The sequence below is a fragment of the Petaurus breviceps genome, unplaced genomic scaffold (genome assembly GCF_028583685.1).
Source record: "Petaurus breviceps papuanus isolate PSGF00001 unplaced genomic scaffold, PetGlider_PUasm1.0 173, whole genome shotgun sequence".
Lineage (NCBI taxonomy): Eukaryota > Metazoa > Chordata > Mammalia > Diprotodontia > Petauridae > Petaurus > Petaurus breviceps.
In genome coordinates this window covers 29482665-29500938 of record NW_027185759.1, presented here as the reverse complement: position 1 = coordinate 29500938, position 18274 = coordinate 29482665, and the positions used below count along the sequence as shown (strand labels likewise).

The 18274-nt window shown below is 39.3% G+C and overlaps 1 protein-coding gene across 1 annotated transcript in view; it reads right to left on the bottom strand.

Annotated features, from left to right (window-relative positions):
* Positions 1–303: 303 nt before the first annotated feature.
* Positions 304–18274, bottom strand: part of LOC138157760 (EGF-like and EMI domain-containing protein 1) — a 697376-nt gene continuing 679405 nt past the window's right edge. The window contains exons 20-23 of the mRNA XM_069083541.1: positions 16010–16138; positions 9814–9942; positions 8614–8747; positions 304–617 (exon numbers count right to left, since the gene is read on the bottom strand). Coding sequence (XP_068939642.1) covers positions 543–617; positions 8614–8747; positions 9814–9942; positions 16010–16138 — 467 coding nt within the window. The 3' untranslated portion in view covers positions 304–542. The remainder of the gene's footprint in view (positions 618–8613; positions 8748–9813; positions 9943–16009; positions 16139–18274) is intronic.

The window sequence follows — 18274 nt, the reverse complement described above, 5'->3', positions numbered from 1 at the left end:
CCCCACAAAAGACAGGCCAAGAGATGAGGATAAGAATAGTCAGAAAAATGTTAACAAGGAAGCAGGGTTCCCCAGACTAAATAGAGGAACCCATTTCCAAATTTAAATAATGTTTGTAAACATATATTATATATGTATGTATACATGCACATATGTACTTTTATGTATATATACACATACATATATATACATATCATTTATTAGTTGATGTTGCTAGTGTTGGGAACTTGGAAAATCATATTCTGGATTGTATTCTGTAGGGATTTGAGAGTTTGAGCTAGGGGAGGGAAGAGAAGGAGTGCACGCGAGCATATGTGTGTGTGTGTGTGTGTGTGTGTGTGTGTGGCATCAGAAAGTCAAGATAAGGACAAATTCCCAGAGTCTGGGTTCCATTCTTTCTCACCCACTGGGAGAGACTGGTTGACTTTGTGGTTTAGATTGTTTTACGGCTTGGGATGAGTTAAGGAACCTTCATGCTGGGCTGCTGTTTCTTCTCTGAATCTCTTTCTTCACAGGTTGGTCCCGTCCTCTGCAAGGGGCACTCACAGTTTCCATTCTGAGGATTGCACTGGGATCCTGGGTAGCACTGGCACTGCAGAGAGCAATTGGGCCCATACCTATCTGCTCTGCATTCTGAAAAGGGAAAACAAATGGAACAGAACTTTATAAGACACATTTTTGGGGGGATTCACATTGATTTTTATTATTGCTTCTTGGCTCTCAACAAGATAATGATAGACTCATAAAGTCAGCCGCTTAACTATGTGGTATCTTCTTCCCACCCTGGAATGTTATATAATGAAAAAGATTAGTTTTGTGGAAGAAGAGAAGGGGCTAAGAAAATCCAGGAGATTGGGGGAAAAGGAAGGAAGGAGAAGACAGGAGAACAGCTTTTATTTTAAAGAAACTTACTTAGATGTTCCTGCCTATCACAGCAGCAAAGTCATGTAGAGGAGATTTGGAAAACTGGGCAATTGTCAAATGATCAATCAATGATCATTTAATAAACACCTCTTATGTTGGAGGCTCTGTACTAGGAAATGGAGGGACAAAGATGAAGTCCTTAAGAAGCTTGCATTCTGCTGTGGAGACCACATTTCTACATATAAGTAGATAGGAGATTTAAGGGATACAGACTGGACCTCGGTTACATTAGCAGAGGGAAGTCTTGAGTGAGAAATCTCCCTGCACCAAAGTAGCTTGGCATTTCTATGAATTTTATCATCTCAGAGAGATGCTTGGCATAGTTAAAGGTCCTGGGAGTTTGCCATGATCCTATCACCAGTCAGTCTCAGAGGTGGGAGCCGGAATTTCCCAGGTTCTTGGCCTAGCCATGCTGCCTCTGTCTACATAGAAAATATCTACAAAATAAAGGCCGTGTGATTTTGGGAGGAGATTCTGGTGTGTGGTGCAAGGGATGGAGTTCTGGTTCTGGATTCAGGAAGAATGGAGTTCAAGGCTCATCAGACACTTAGTTTTGTGACCCTAGGCAATTCATTTAATTTCTGTTTGCCTCAGTTTCCTCAACTGTAAAAGGAGATAATAATAGCTCCTACTTTCCAGGGCTGTTGTGATGATCAAATGAGATAATATGTGAAAGGTGCTTACCTCAGTGTCTGATACCTCATCGGCACATAACAAATGTTATTTCATCAGAGTCAATAAACATTTATTAAACAACTACTGTGTGCTATTAGGGCAGCTAATAGGAAGTCTGGAAGACCTGGTTTCAGATCTGGCCTCAGTCACCTCCTAACTGTGTGACCCTGGGCAAGTCACTTAACTTTGTTTGCCTCAATTTCCTCATCTGTCAAATGAACTGGAGGAGGAAATGGCAAACCACTCCAGTATCTGTCCCAAGTAAATCCCACATGGAGACAGAATTGAAAAATGACTTAAGAACAACAATGTACTATTTTTTTTTCCCTTCAAGTGACTGGTAGATGGAAGAAATAAAGAATGTAAATGATGGAAGTCATCAGGTACAATGAGGAATTTGCGAGATCTATCTTTTCAATCTGATATAATTCAAGATTTATTAAGTACCTAGTATGTTCTGGGAGCCTCCCCCCTGGGGCTGCTGTGGGGGGTGGTGATGGTGAGGATGTGCCATAAGAAGCATCATGGTATAGATAATAGAGAACTGATCTCGGAGAAATCTGGGTTCAAATTTTACCTCTGACGTATATTGGCTATATGACCCTGGACAAGTCAATTAACTCCTCAGTGCCCTTAGACAACTTCTTTTTTTTTTTAATTGAGGTTAAGTGACTTCCCCAGAGTCACACAGCCAGTAAGGATCTGAGGTTGGATTTGAACGCAGGTCCTCCTGACTCCAGGGCTGGTGCTCAATCCAATGTGTCACCTAACCTGCTTTCTTCAGACAGCTCTTAAGAAAAAGTGGTAATTTTCTTATACGAGAGTTCTCTGTAGTAATGAAGTCACAGATCTGATGCCATGCGATGTAGTGAAATCATCCCCCCCCTCCTCATGGCATGCACACAGAGAAGAAAATAAAATTAATTCGAATGGAGGAGAGAGAAAATACCTAGATAGGATTTGTAGGAGGGGTGAAAGACAGAGGAAGATCTGGTGTCTCGGAGAGGCACCATGAAGACACTTCAATCACTGCCCCTTCTTGGCTACTTATGATCTCAGAGAGTTGCCCAGAGTCATGTGGTCTGCATGAGAGAACTTGCCCTAGCCTCTGAGGCCAGCTAGAGTTTCACTACCCCATGATGCCTCTTCCTGTGGGAGATGATTGTAGTATATAGCATGGAGTAATGGACATTTTTAGTAGATCCACGGTGCTCTCAGAAAACCAGAGGAGGGAAAAGGCATGGCTGTTGGGGTGGACATAGGAGATTAACAGGAAGGACATAGCACCTGGCCTGGGCCTTGGAGGGAGACATTGGGTGCTTGGACACAGCAACACAAGATTGTGGTTATTTTCCTGATCACCACTGGTGTGGGATTAAGAATCAGAAGACCTGGGTTTGAATTCTAGCTCTTGCCCTCTGTGACCTTCACCCTCATTGGCAAACTGAGGGCTGGATGAAATGACCTCAGGGTGCCTTCTACCTATGATCCTGGTCACCTCTGGCTTCTTCATCATGATCTGGAGGTGAAAGACTTCACCTGTGGGCAGCAGAGTCAGGCAGGTCTGCCTGAGCTGGAAAGCTTTTAGCACAGGCCTGGAGACAGACAGACAGGCCTCATGGGAGTTCTCTGAGCACCAGCCTGGCCAAGGCCCCAGAATGAAGCTCTGCCCAAAGCTTCTCTTGAAGGCTATCTACTGAGATCAAGAGAGTTTGGTGGGAGGCATCCCCATGCCTGAAGAAATCACAGATCCTTGAAGTGCTAAAATCCAGGGGTGAACAATCAAACAGCTCATGGTTTAACTTTGCCCTTAAACTTTTCTAGGAATTCACAGATCCCCACAAAGGTTAGCTTGTCAGACATATTCCCTCCACTAGACCCCTAGGCTTTTCATGTGGTCCAGCTGAGTTTTTACAAAGTTATTTGAAATGGACTGAATTACATGTTTGACTATCAGGGGTAGGATACAAGACACCAGGCACTGGGTCAATGGGAAGAACAACAATGAAGGAGGCCCCTCTCTTCCCCCACAGCCTGGGGAGTTCACCCCAGCTGAAGGAATGGTTCCCAGTGGCTCTGGCTGTGGTGGTGATACCTAAGCAGGACCCTGACAGGTTAGGTTTCCCAGTGCTGTGGAGATGGGCGAGATTCCTAACCCACAAGAAGCAAGGAGGGGGCTGCCTTACTAACCACACTTTGCGGCCTGGGGTTCTGGGATCTCAAAGGTACACTGGCAGCTTTCTAGCCAAGAGCAAACCCTGACCTGCCACACCCAGCAAGGAAGAATCCATCCTTTGCTGAAAGACCTCCCGTTAGGGGAAGGGGCAATCTCTTATCAAGTCGCCCATGCTACTCTTGATCGACAAACCATGGCCAGTGAATTTTCCCTAACATTTTCCCTAAATTTACCTTTCGTATTGGTTTTGATTCTGCTTTCTAGGGGTCCGCCTTCCTCTGCAGGACAATTCTTCACGGAACACTGCTCTCCTGTTCCCACTGATTCTCTTCTTCTCCAGCACAATCATTCCCAGTTCCTTCGACTGATCCTCTCAGATAGAGGCTCCAGGGCCCTCCATCAGCCTGATTGCTCTCCTACAGACACTCTCCAATTCATCTGTGTCCTACCTAAACTTTGGTGCCCAGTGTTCTAGGTGGGGTCTGATGGGGCAGTGCCCAGAGGAAACATCACTTCCTTTAGATTCTGCCTCTCTTAATGTGACTCAAGATCACATCACTTTTTGTTGCCTACCTCTTCCTATCACTGACTCATGGTGAGCTTGGGGTCCACTATGCCCCCACTCCCAACCCCGACCTCTTTCAGATAAACTGCTGGTTGACCATTCTTCTCACGTCTTATAGTTCTGAAGTCAATTATTTTGGACCCAAGTGTAAGACTTTGTATTTATGACTGCTGCACTCCATCTTATTAAACAGAGAAAAATGTTCTAGCTTATCTAGCCTGAGGTAGTGAAGTGGCATGGTAGGTATAGAGCTGGAGCTGGAGAAAGGAAGATCTGAGTTCAAATCCAACCTCAGGTATTTATTAGTCTTGTGATTAAGGCATTTAACTTCAGTTTAGTGACTAGTTATTCAATGTGCATAATACATTATTATTGTATTGTACATATAATGTATATAAAATGATAATCATATAATATAAATATTGTATATAATATATTATGTATAATATAATTCTATAATAATATTGTATATAATATTTATTATATGTAATATAATAATATATAATATATACTTATAACAATATATCATAACATATAACATTATATATATATAACATACAAGTATGTATATATTGTATACATAATGCATTAATACATGTATTAGTTCCAGAGGCCTTAAATGAGTTGGCTATGGTTCCCTAGATCCCTAGACTCCTGCCTAGGAATCCAGCGAGGCCAGTGTTCTTCCCATTATGTGACATGTTTGCCAAGAGACCCACAGAAGTCCAATTCTGTGCACCTTGGCAGCCTCCTTTCAAAGCAGGTAGTGATGATTGGAATGCTGGCTAGGAATCCAATTTATCGGCTATTTCTTGTGTCTTAATATGCATCTCTATGGCCTTGGAAAATGGAAGCTCTTTGAGTCAGGGAAAGTTTTGTAATTGTTTTTGTCTTTGTAACCCTGGCAGTTGGATTGGGTGTTCTCCCTCCTGGCCCCATAAATGTAGTAGTTACATTAAGAAATACCATGTAAACGGGATCCTAGAAATGAATAGGGTCATGGGTGCATAGATTTAAAGATGAGATGTATGAAACCATGGTCATGGGTCTAAAACTGGTCATCTAGTCCAATCCTTTCATTTTTAGAGATGGAGAAACTGAGGCCAGGAGAAGAGAAATGATGAGGAGAAGCTTCCGTGGAAAGCGAAGAAGGTTGGATTTGAACCCAGGTGCTTGGGCTCTTTCCACCACATCTGCTTGATTCAAGAAACATCTGTGGAGTGGTCCTTTTGTGCTTCATAAGCTGGGGAAAGAATGCCTAACTGGTCCCTGGCATTACTGTTCCCAAAGTAATCAGACAGTCACGTTAAGCCTTTCCCAATGAAGAAATAACCTTGGGGAGTAAGGAGGGCCTTAGGCCCTATAAAGGCTGCTCTGAAACTTGGTCAATGGCAGGAGTCTTTTCTTTAAACCACATCAACCATTGAATAAATACCAAATATTTTTCTGTGTCATTTCAAATTCAAGCCAACACACCCACCCCTGCTGTGGAGGAGGGGGAAGAGAGGAGGAAGGGGGAGGGAGGAAGGAAGAGGGGGATTTTTCAACTAGGTCTGGGGCCTTAGACTTACCCATATATATTTTTTTAATGTTACAAGGCAAGATCTCTCCTCTACAATCCAGAACCTGATTTTAATTTCTGGAATACCACATTTTCATGTTAATAACAACATGTATTTAAGACATCTGTTTGAAAGCCTGCAAATGTTCATTTACCAAGTAGGGGAAAATAGTCCAATAAAAACTCATTATATTCTTTTTTGAATTAACATTATGGCCATTTAATGGGTCCTTTACCAGGGTTCAAATTAAAATTAGGTCTTTTATCTTTATAGCTCCTGAATAGTCACAGCTGCCCACAGTTAATCACAGATGAACTGAGCCTAATTGAAAATAAAAATGCAAATAAAACAGGCCTCGTAACAAGTCTGTGTGGACCAGGGTGCCCCCAGTGAGCTTATGACAAGGCAAGGGGCTTTCTTGTTATCCGACATTACTGGACACTGGGCTTTTGAGGTCTGGCCACTCAGGAACTTGTGCTTGCAGACTCTTAGAGGGATCAGGGAGTTAGGAGGTTTAACTTGGGAGGGAGTCTGGAGAGTTCTGACTTTCCACTGAAGCACATAACTTATCTGTTTTCTAGCACCTATTTCAAAGCTATAGGATTAGACAAGAGAAAACCATTCTTTTCCCCTTGTCTGGTACTTGAGTAAATCTCATGATCTGTAAGGGCTCTAACTCGGGATAATTATTCCATTGAATCACTGAATTTTAGGATTAGGGAAGGGATTTGGGGGACCATAGGAAGAAATGCATGCTCCCAAAAGAAAGTGATTTACAATATATCCAACAAGTGGTCACCATCTAAGCTTTTCTGGATGGTCTCTAGGTGGTCCATTACACTTTTGGCAAACTCTGACTGCAAAGAGGTATTCACACTGAGTCCATGCTGGACTTGGATATCATGAAGAAAGACTTTGAAACTTTAATGTGATTATGTTTAGAACCTGGAGGATATGACAAAGTTCAGGCATGCCCTTGTCTCAGACTCCACAGACTCTGGACTCAGTCCTACCCTGTGGGCAGCTGAGAGAAGAAGCTGGTCTGTTTCCTAATTTGGAAGGAATGAAGAAAAGTTAAGAACACTGATCAGAATGTGGGAGCCAGAGGAGACTCCTCATTCCAGCATGGGTGGACAGAAGGGCTGCCAGTACCATTGACCTTATGATCCTTCTTGTAGGGAGATAGGGAGCTGGTTGGCAGACCAATTCTCCTGTAAACAGAATCTTAGCATGGCTAAAACCAAGTTTAGATATAGTAAGCCTCTCTCAGCCCTCTGATCTAGAACACCCAGAATGTCTAACAGTTGAAGGTGACCTGTTGATCCGGGTTCAAATCTCACCTTGGACACTTACTACCAGTGGTCACTCAACCTCCCTCTGTAAAATGAAGGGGTTGGCCTGGATGGTCTCTGAGTTTCCTTTCTACTCTAGATTTATGATTTTATGACTTGTTAATCTTTTTACTTCATATTTATGATATCAAAACGAGATGAGGTGGTACTGGACCTGTGATTCCATTATTATAGGGGATTTCCAACAAGGCAACTCAATCCTCTCAATGGAGAGTGGCAACTTCTCTGCAAGTTACAGAGTCAGACACTCTTCTGGGGCCATTGAGAGGTTAAGTGACTTGCCCAGGCTCACGTAGCCCTTATGTGTCAGAGGCTGGAATTGAACCAAGGTCTTCTCAGCGGGGAGGTTGATTCTGTATGCGTGTCACCATGCTTCTGCCTCTCAGGTATTAAGATAAGGCCATACAGACATCAGCCTTTAGCACTGTGGCTATTTCTTTTCATTAATATATCTTCATACTATATGAAAAGGAGAAAATAAGAGGAAAGAAAAGTACTGGAATCCTACAAATTCAGAAGAGCATCTGGGGCCTGGGACCAAAGGAAGGGATCCAATACTTTATTAATTAATCAATCAGAAAACATTTGAGACCTAATACTATGAGCTGAACACTATTCTAGGCTCTGGGGATACAGGCAAAAGGGAAGTTTGCATTCTATGGGAAAAGTATCTTTCTTCAGGTCATCTCTTTGTATCATCCATATTTAGAGGTTTAGAGCCGGGGGGGGGGGCAGAGTCAAGATTGCGGAGTAGAAGCATAGGTTTAGAGCTGGATAGAGCCTTAAAGGCTATCTAGTCCAATTGCCTCATTTTTTATGTAAGAGGAAACTCAGGCTCAAAAAGTTGAAGCAATTTGTTTAAGGTCACATAGGAGATAAATGGCAAAGAATGAATTTGAACCCACATCGTTTGAGTTCAAACTCAGTGTTCTTTGCATGGTTCCACACTGCTGTCATCTAATGGTTAAAAGCGGGCTTTTTACCTAGTCAGTATCAAGGAACCTGACCCTGTCACTTTTGGTCACTCTATACCAATGACAATGAGAATAACAATAATTCATTATTCTATGACATTTTAAGGTCCGTAAAAAAGGTTCTTTGTCACCATACCCCTGTGATGACAATATAATGTCAACATTTTCAGGCACTGTTTTTGGGGTACCTATGCAAGAAGTTACTGGAAGGACCCCAAATTCAGTGAGCCAAGACTTGGAGATATTTGAGGTACTTTAATTGTGACATTGGCCTGAATAAGGGATTCTGCCATGAAAATATCTGGCAGCCCTCCACTTTTCCTCCTGATGAGAGGCCCAAATACCCCCTCATGTGAATGGAACCATACAAAAAGTGACTCTTAACCATACCGATATCACATCTGTCTCCTGTTCTTCCAGGGGAACAAAGGCATTTCCCAGTGACAGGATGGCAGGGTCCCTCTCTGTCACAGTCACAACGCTGTTGGCATCTGTCTCCAAATGTTCCAGAAGGGCACTCTACCAATGGCAGAGAAAGAGAAGGTTTTTCATGTAAGAGCATTTCTGAAGACTTTTTCTTTTTTGTCTTGAACTTGTGATTTCATCATGTGAGAACTCCTGGTATGGGAATCACCAATTTTGCCAATACAGAGTTGAAACTCTTTTGTTTCTTTTTTTTTTTTTTTTGAGGAAATCAAGGTTAAGTTACTCAGGGTCACACTACTAGTAAGTATCTGAGGAAGGATTTGAACTCAGGTCCTCCTGAGCTGAGGGCCAGTGTTCTATCTGCTGTAGCACCCCTCCATTTGTACTTTTTAAAGAATTCATTGGGACACTGAGAGATTAAATGCTTTTCTCAGAGACGTGTACACACATATACAAAATCATTATATGCATATTTGTCCTGTAAGTTTTTGTTTTTGTTCTCAGATGAAGAGATTTAATAAATAAACAGATCTTTCATATATAAATGAATATGTTTTGTTCATGGGTCATCTCCTAGACTTGGAATGCACTTCTCCCTACCTTACTTCTGCATCATAGAATCTTCTCTTCTTTAATGTATGGTTTAAGCACCACTGTCTACATTAATTTTCCCCTCATCTTCCAGCTGCTAGTGTCCTACCTTCCTAATTATTTCATATGTAACTGCCTTGTTTTTATTTCAAGCATATATATTTTATTAATTCATTTCAAATACATTTATATATTAAATATATTTACTATTTAAATTTATTACATATTTTATTATATATTATTAATTATTAAATATAGTTAACATTGTTAATAATATGTTGCTATATGTATAAATATAATATTAAATTTTTATACTATATTAACATATATAAATATAAACATACATTAAATATACACATTAAATATTTATTTTATATTAATATTAAATATATTTATATAAATACATTTCTCCCACCAATAGAATGGAAGCTCCTTGAGGTCAGGGATTATTTATATTTTTGCTTTTTGCATTCCCAAACAGTGCTTGATGTATGGTGACTGCTTAATAATAAATGTTTCTTGACTGACTGATTAGTTTGGTAAATACTCAGATACATTCAGGTTCTACCTGTTCCACACTGGCTGCCATGGTAACCTGGAGGACAGCTGCACATGCCATTCTTAGCATCGCACTTAGCTCCGTTTCTGCAATCACAAGGGTGAGCACAGTCCAAGCCATAAAATCCAGGGGGACACTCTGTAGAATGGAAATGACAATATGTGATTTTGGCTTTTTTAAAGAAGAAAAACAAAGTTAAATTATCCATACTAGGTATGTTGTATCGTAGAATCAAGTACAAAAAGACAGATCAGTTTATTGAGGAGGCAGAGAAAGGAGGAACATGCATTTATTTAGCTCTTGCTGTGTACTAAGTGCTTTACAAATAATACCTTATTTGATCTTAGTAAATTACGCCAGTGAATTAAAACAAAGAATTCTTTGAGTCTGCTGAAAATAATATAGTTTTTTTTAAAGTAAATATGTATGTACTAGTCCCAGTAATTAACCTGGAAAGGACAAAGGAACTTATATCCTTTTTTCAGTAACAATAGTGGTAAATATTAGCCTTTATAAAGCACATTAAGGTTTACAAAGTGCTTTACACATATTTATCTCATTTGAATCTCATAACAAACCTGGAAGGTAGGTAGGTGATATTAGTATTCCTATTTTACAGATGAGGCTACGGAGACCAGAGGAGGTGAAGTGAATTTCTGATAGTCAGGAAGCTAGTAAGTGTCTGAGGCAGGAGTTAAACCCAGGTGTCCCTGATTTCAAGTCTGATTTTCCACTGTGCCACCAACTTACTCTGTTTGGCTTTGAAAGTCCTTCCCAACCTGTCCCCCATCTATCTTTTCAGCCTCATTGGACGTTACTTCCCCTCTTGCATTTTGTGATAGAGCCAAACTGGTCTTCTCTAAATTCTTCACTCACCACCCTCCATCTCTCATCGCCAGGTCTTTGCATTGAGAAGGATCCATGCCTGGAATATGGTCTCTTCTTATCTTTGCCTCACAGAATCTCCCTCTTCCTTTAAGATACAACCCAAACACTGTCTTCTGGATGAAGTCTTTCTTGATCCCCTCAAATGGAAATGCCTTCCCTCTCTCTGAAACTACCTTGTATTCCACTACATTGTATATGTTATTATTTTTCGACTTCATTTTAATTCTCTCTATATACACAAACACATATATATGCATCTATACATACATACATACATATACTTGTTATCTCTTCCATTATAATAATCTCCTTGCAAGCAGGGATTATTTCATTCATATATTTATGATACGCCAGTCTCTGGAACATATTAGGTGCTTAACAAACATAATATTTGTACCCACGTTGCCTAGCACAGTGCCTGGAACATAGTAGGTACTTATCAAATGTTTATCGAAAGACTGATTAATTTTCTCCTTCTAAATCCATCCTGAACACTAACTCTGGATTCATCTTTCTAAAACACAATTTTGATGGCTCCACTTCTCTACTCAGAAACTTTGAATGGTTTTCTAATACCTACAGGTTAAAGACCAGCTGTTTCTGCTTGGTATTCAAGTCCCAGCTTATCCTGTCTGTACCCACTGAAAACATGTAATTTGATCTTCCTCAAGTGACTAGATTAGATCATAGAGCATGTGTTATAGATGAAAGATGCCTGGACATGGGAGGCACAGGACTTGGGTTTGAATTTCAGCTTTGGGTGTTTTTCCTTATCTGTAAAAAGTGCAAGTTGGATTAAATGATCTCTATGGTTGCTTCCAACTGTTTAATCATGATTCTGAGATGTTAATTGATTTACACATTCCCCATTATTCTCAAACATTTTATGTGATAGAAACAATTTATCCAGGATACCCAGACCCCAAATTTAGTATCTGTTAGTAAGCTAAAAATTTGTCAAATGCCTAACAGGTCAGGAAATTGAAAAAGAAGCTGTAAAAACAAGTTACACAACAGATTTGAAGTTTTATTTGAAATTCATTTTTATTATGTTAAGTTAGGGAAATGCTTGTTTTTATTCCATAAATTAAGAATAAATTAGGCAGGGGGTGTCACTGATGTTATCATCATTATAATTGTTTTTTTTTTAAATTATAGCTCTTTCTCCCCCTTTTCTTGCCTTACTTTTTATTCTTTCCTAGGGTAGTAAAATCACCCATATACAAGTTAAGAGGGCACAAAAGGGGTGTCTAGTCCAACCCTCTCATTTTGTAAATGAGGAAACTATTCCAGGGAGTTTAAATGATTATTGTATTTAAACCCAGATCCCCTGACTCCTAATCCTGCTCACTTTCTACCTTAAAACATTCCCTCTTCCTTGTTCCTTTCTTCTCTACAATGTTTATCCTTTATTCTTTGTTCAATAAAGGTCATCCTTTTTTTTTAATAGTTTGCTGTTATTATCTTGCCTGACCCTGTGATATGATTGGCTTGTAGAAGTTCTCCATGGGGACTTCCCCCAGGGAGGAAGATAAATGATCCTTTGTTAACTTAGACTCTTGGGGTGCAGTTAAGTGATTCACCCTTGGTCTCACAGCTTGTATATGTCAGAGGCTGGACCAAGGGTGTCTTGACGCTATAGAATTCCCTCTATTGGCAGCACCACAATGTCTCACGTTATTAATGCTTCCCAGTTTCATTATCTATTGTAAGGTTTTCATAAGAAAGGATGCTTGCCTTTTTAGGTCAGCTTTCAACCTGTCGAACAGATCAGGAAGAGAAACTGGGTATAAGCTAGCTTTTACATCTATGGTTAGAAAGTGCTCATATATTTACATACAATAATAACACCTAGTACTCATATGGCATTTTAATGTTTGCACAGCACTTCCCATATGTTATTTCATTTTAAAACCACCCAAGACCCCTCTACAGTGGGGACTTTGTTGTTATCTTAAGAACTGTTCATAATGCCCTGGATCACCCTCACCAGAAATTTTTTGGTAACAGTGAAATGGTGACCAAAAGTAGAAATAATGTCTTTTGGCTTCCCCCTGGGGATATAATCATCAGAAATCAGACTGCTGAGAAGGATCTTGAATTCATTCATTCATGAACCCTTTATTGAATATCCACTTTGTGCCAGACCCTGGCAAAACAGAGATAAAAATGAAACTCTTCCTGTCCTCAGGGAGCTTAAACGCTCTTGGGGGGAAAATGCACACCAATAGATATGGAGACAGAATCGGTGATTTCATTGATATAGACATCTCTCAGGTAGGGAAACAACTTCTAAAAATGAAGGTTGGCCCCTATTCTACAGTTTGTAACCTTAGTGGACTACTCAGAGCCCTGGGAAGCCATTGTTTGACCAGGGTCATGGAGCCAGTATGTGTCAGAAGTGGGATTTGAACCAGGATGTCCTCCCCTCAGGGCTGTCTAAAAGCTGCCAAACTTCTTATCTTCTATAGAGATAAGGGAATGCAAATTTATACAAAAGAAATGAGAGCATGTGTGAGATGGAAAGCTGCCTCAGAGTTGGGAGGACCTGATTTCAAATTTCTTCTCTGTCACATACTGACTATGTCACCCTGGATAAGTCTTTTAATCTCTGAAGAAGAGGAACCAGACTCCAAGATGCCTGAGGCTCAGTAGTGAAAATAGCATCAAGGTAAGTAGAGGCAAGTTTTCATTGGTGTGGCCAAAGTAATATTTTCCCTCTGAGATTGCCTTCCATCTCCTCTGTATAGAATGTGTATGCCCTTATATGCATGTTGCCTCATCATTCTAATGGGGGCTTCTTGGGGGGAAGGGCTGTGGTTTTCCCCTTTCTTTGTATCCCCAGTGTTCCTAGATGGTGCCTGCAGCATGATAAGGGCTTAACAAAATGCTTGTTGACTAAGTTCTAGTGGCCTAGACCACTTAAATGTGCACTGTGATTGAACTTTGAAGGGATGGTAAGGCCTGACAGCCTTGTTTCAATAAAGACAATTACAGTTAGAACAGAGTTCTGTCTTTCATCCTGCTGACTGAGAACCCATGTCTTTACACGACTATATTGACATAATTCATCATAATGGGTAGGGTGGAAACCATAAATGCTTTGGAGAACCATGTTTCCTCTGACTCAGAGAAGAAACTTGGCTGGGACATGGGGCTACTTAGTTTTCTATCAACCTATTTAACTTGATTATGTTGCATACTGTGCACTGGATATGAATCAGTAAATTACTGTTACTTTAGTATTTTCTTCTCCCATAATCTCACCTCTAAATCTAGAGACTGTTTGGTTATTTTTTCCCAGCCTGTTCAAACATCTTTCCACTTTAGGAAGTTGTCCTTAACAGTCCTGAGCAACTGAAGGCTCCCAAACATAGATAAAATAATAGGAATTAAGTTTAGTGGAAACCCACTGGCCACAAACAACAGCTTGAGTGTCTAACCGCCATTCATCCCTTTTCAAAGGTTATTATTGAGCCTTCAGGAGAAAGTACTCTCTTTTCAACATAGCTTCTCAGAATTTTTATTTTGCTTCTCGGTTCATCTCAAGGGTCATTTTTCTGCAAAGCCATCTCTGGTCAGGAAACAGTATGAGGTAGTGAGTAGAATGCTGGTTTTGAAGTGAAGACGTTTGGGTTCAAAGCTAACATTCTATAATGACTGTGTGATCCTGGATAAGTCACCTCAGTTTCCTCCTACGTAACATAGGGAAAATAATGGCACCTATCTCATATGGTTACTATGAGGATCCAATGGAATAATATGCTCAAGGCACTCTTGCAAATCTTAATGCACCATATCAATGTTAGGCCTTCTCCTACTCCTTTTCCTTCAATGGTCAGTGCTTTATCTCTCCTCAGTTACCTTACATTTACTTATCTTTGTATGTGTTGTAGCTGCCCCTTCTTTCCATGGCCCAAAAGAATTAAGTGTTATTTAAAAACTGGGACTAATTTGTTTTATTTAATCTCTGTATTCCCAAATATAGTATATTTTAATCTCTGTATCCCACAATGCTTTGCATACAGCAAGCATTTATATGTATGTGACATAATTATAATACAAAATATATCAAATTATATATGTATATATATGCATATATATAATTGATATAAAATAAAATTGAATCGAGCTCCAGGTTATAGTGCCCATCAGATTGTATTTCTCCCAGATCAAATCATTTAATATTTCTCTCCTATCGAAATTAGCAACAACACGTTTCCAGAAAAAAAAAAAGGAGAATAATATAAATGTTGTTGTTTAGTTATGTCCAACTTTTCATGACTCTATTCGAGGTTTTCTTTTTTTGCCTTTTGGGGGGCAATTGGGGTTAAGCAACTTGCCCAAGGTTACACGGCTAGTTTTTTTTTTGTGTCGGTGGTAAGTGTGTGAGGCTGGAACCAAACTCGGGTCCTCCTGACTCCAGGGCTAGCGCTTTACTCACTGAACCACCTAGCTGCCCCTATTTGGAGTTTTCTTGGCAAAGATACTGGAGTGATTTGCCTATTCCTTCTCCAACTCATTCTACAGATGAGAAATTGAGTCAAATAGGGTTAAGTGACTTGTCCAAGGTCATACAACTAGTAAGTATCTGAGACCAAATTTGAACTCACGAAGATGAATCTTCCTGACTCCAGCTCTGACACTCTATCCACTATGGTGACACTGAGCTTCCCGACAATAACATAAACAAATATCATAAAAGAGAGCCTGTCAATGTGACTTCCTTCCTGGGCCATTTCTATATTAATCTTCTCTCACTATAGATCACTATGAAGCCATCATATTCAAATTCTAACACGCCAGTACCCAGCCCGATAAAGAGGAAATAGAAATTGTCCTTAGGAGAATTAGGTTGGGAAGATTGGCTGTGCCAGGCCTCAGACACAGGAGAAATATGTGTTGGGCATACTTTATTGAAACACTGAGAAGTCAATTTTCATAGATGTCTCTAGGAGAGGAAAATATTAAATAACTTGGGAAAATCATTGATGGCATTATTATATTGATGCAATGAAATGTAATGGAATCTGGACCATGTCTGTACATGATTTCAGGGCAGTTAGAGAGAGGAAGAAACTCTACCATTAATACCTGTCTCGAAATAACTTAGGACCATGGACTGGCTTCTAGACAGTTATGCTAAAAATAATGAATTGGACCGATTACATTCTATATGTGTGCGCGCACATGTGTGTGTACATATATATGTGTGTAGATATACACACATATCTACACACATATGCACACACACACTTTTCCTCTTTGCTTGTACTTTTTAATGTCACCAATATGCACATCTGTAGTTTCTACTTACGACGTTCACAGCTGTGCCCATAGTAACCCTGTGGACACTGACAGAAGCCAGTAAACCTGTTGCAAGTTCCATTATTCTGACAAGAACACTTCAAATGGCAGCTTGGACCATACGTACCAGGGAGGCATGCTGTCAAAGAGAAGACATCCAGAAATTATTACTTTTTATTTAATTAAAAATGTGCTAACTCTGTGGGTTATTTCAGGATGAAGGTCTTTTAGAAGTGACATTTGAAATAATGCCAAAAGCTGAAACTTCCATTAGACAAATAACTTGAAGATTATATACTAGGGAAAACAAAAAACCTGAATGTGGGTGATTCTTTGTCCCAACATTGGGAGGGAATTGAGAGTCTATTTAGTCAAACCTAATCCTGAAGAATTTCCTTCTCTAACATACCCAACAAGCCTACTTTTAGACCATTATAAATTATTGCAGAATTTTCCTTTACATCAAGAATGTTTGCTCTCATTGAGGAAGGTACTCTTTCCAATGGGTCAGATAAAAATCCAGTCATACCTTCTCATTTTAATCTAACTTTTGTACATGTATCTTCCTACATCCTGCACATATGAGGTACCTTATAAAGCCTGGAACCCTGAATCGTTCTTAACAAGGGATACATAGATAGGTTTCATGAAAACATGGATGGGAAAAAATATTACATCTTTATTTTAATTAACCTCTAAATTGAAATTCAGCTTTTTCTTTTGCAATGGATGTAGGCACAGAAATTTTTCTGAGAAGGGGTCCATAGGATTCATCAATTTGCCAAAGGGGTCTATAACAACAACAACAAAAGGTTAAGAATTCCAGGCCCAGTAATGGCTAAATAAGTTGTGGTATGTTATCATGATAGAATGCTACTGTGCTATAAGAAATGATGAGCTCAATGACTTTAGAAAAAGCATGGAAAGACTTGTAGGAAATAACAAAGGGCCAAATGAGCAGAACTAAGAGAATGTTGTATACAGTTTAACAGCAATATTGTTTAAGAACAACTTTGAGTAACTAAGTCGTTTTTACTATTACAAATATCTAAATTAACTACAAAGGACATATGAAGGAAAATGTTGTCTGCATCCAGAGAAAGAACAGAAAATAGAAGTATGTATAGAATGATTTTACATATATAGTGTATATATCCACACATGCATGTACACATATGTATGTACAATACATATAATGTGCATATACATATGTGTATCTAGTAGTAGCCATCTCTAGGGCAGGAAGAGGGAAGAAATAAAAAGGAAAAAATTGATATAATTATTATATATTTAAAAGGAAAAACAAGTTGTATATAATAAAATTTCAGTTCAATGTGCGATCATCTTTTTTTTTATTCTACTGTTATGGAAATTCTTGTTTTATTTCATAAATTAAGAATAAAATAAATAGGGGTGGCTAGGTGGCGCAGTGAGTAGAGTGTCGGCCCCAGAGTCAGGAGGACCAGAGTTTGGTTCTGGCCTCAGACACTTAACACCCACACAAAAATATTAGCCGTGTAACCTTGGGCAAGTTATTTAACTCCAAATGCCCTCCAAAAAACAAACAAACAAACAAAAAGAATAAAATAAATAAAAATTAAAAAAAATTCCTGGTCCAGATCTTGTGAGATTTTATGGGTGAGAGGGCTAATTTGGCTATGTGATTCACCCATGCTCCTTTCTGATTATGCATTTCCTGGATTCTATCCCTTGTACCAGTTCTTGCTTGGACAAGCTACAGATGACTCATATATATCTGGTATCTCTCCATTACCTATTGGGTCACCTAAAACTGAAGTGATTGATGATGACAATGTTCCTTGGTTCACAATTAGATGGTATTCCTGGTACAACAGGAATATTTAAATGATTATTTTCTTGTTGTTGTTATGGAGTGACTTGGACGTTTTGAAACTTCTTATGTGAAATACAAGACACCGTCTTCATTTTATTAAATTCTACTGTCAGCTCATTGCCAATTCTCTTAATTACATTTCCAAAATATATATGGACAAATGTGTCTAATCTCATGCCATAATTTAGGCAAGAAGGAATTGTAAAGAATTATTTTTTTATGTTTTGATATATATATTCATCTCTTTTGTGTGATCATGAATCTCATTTAGGATGTCTTGTGGAAGTCAGTCAATTAGCAATTACTAAGCTTCAACTTTATTTCAGGCTCTGTATTAAGGGTTAGTGATGTAAAAAAAAGTATAAAAATTATTCCCTTCACTCAAAGAACTTACGATCTAATGGGGAAGACAAAATACAA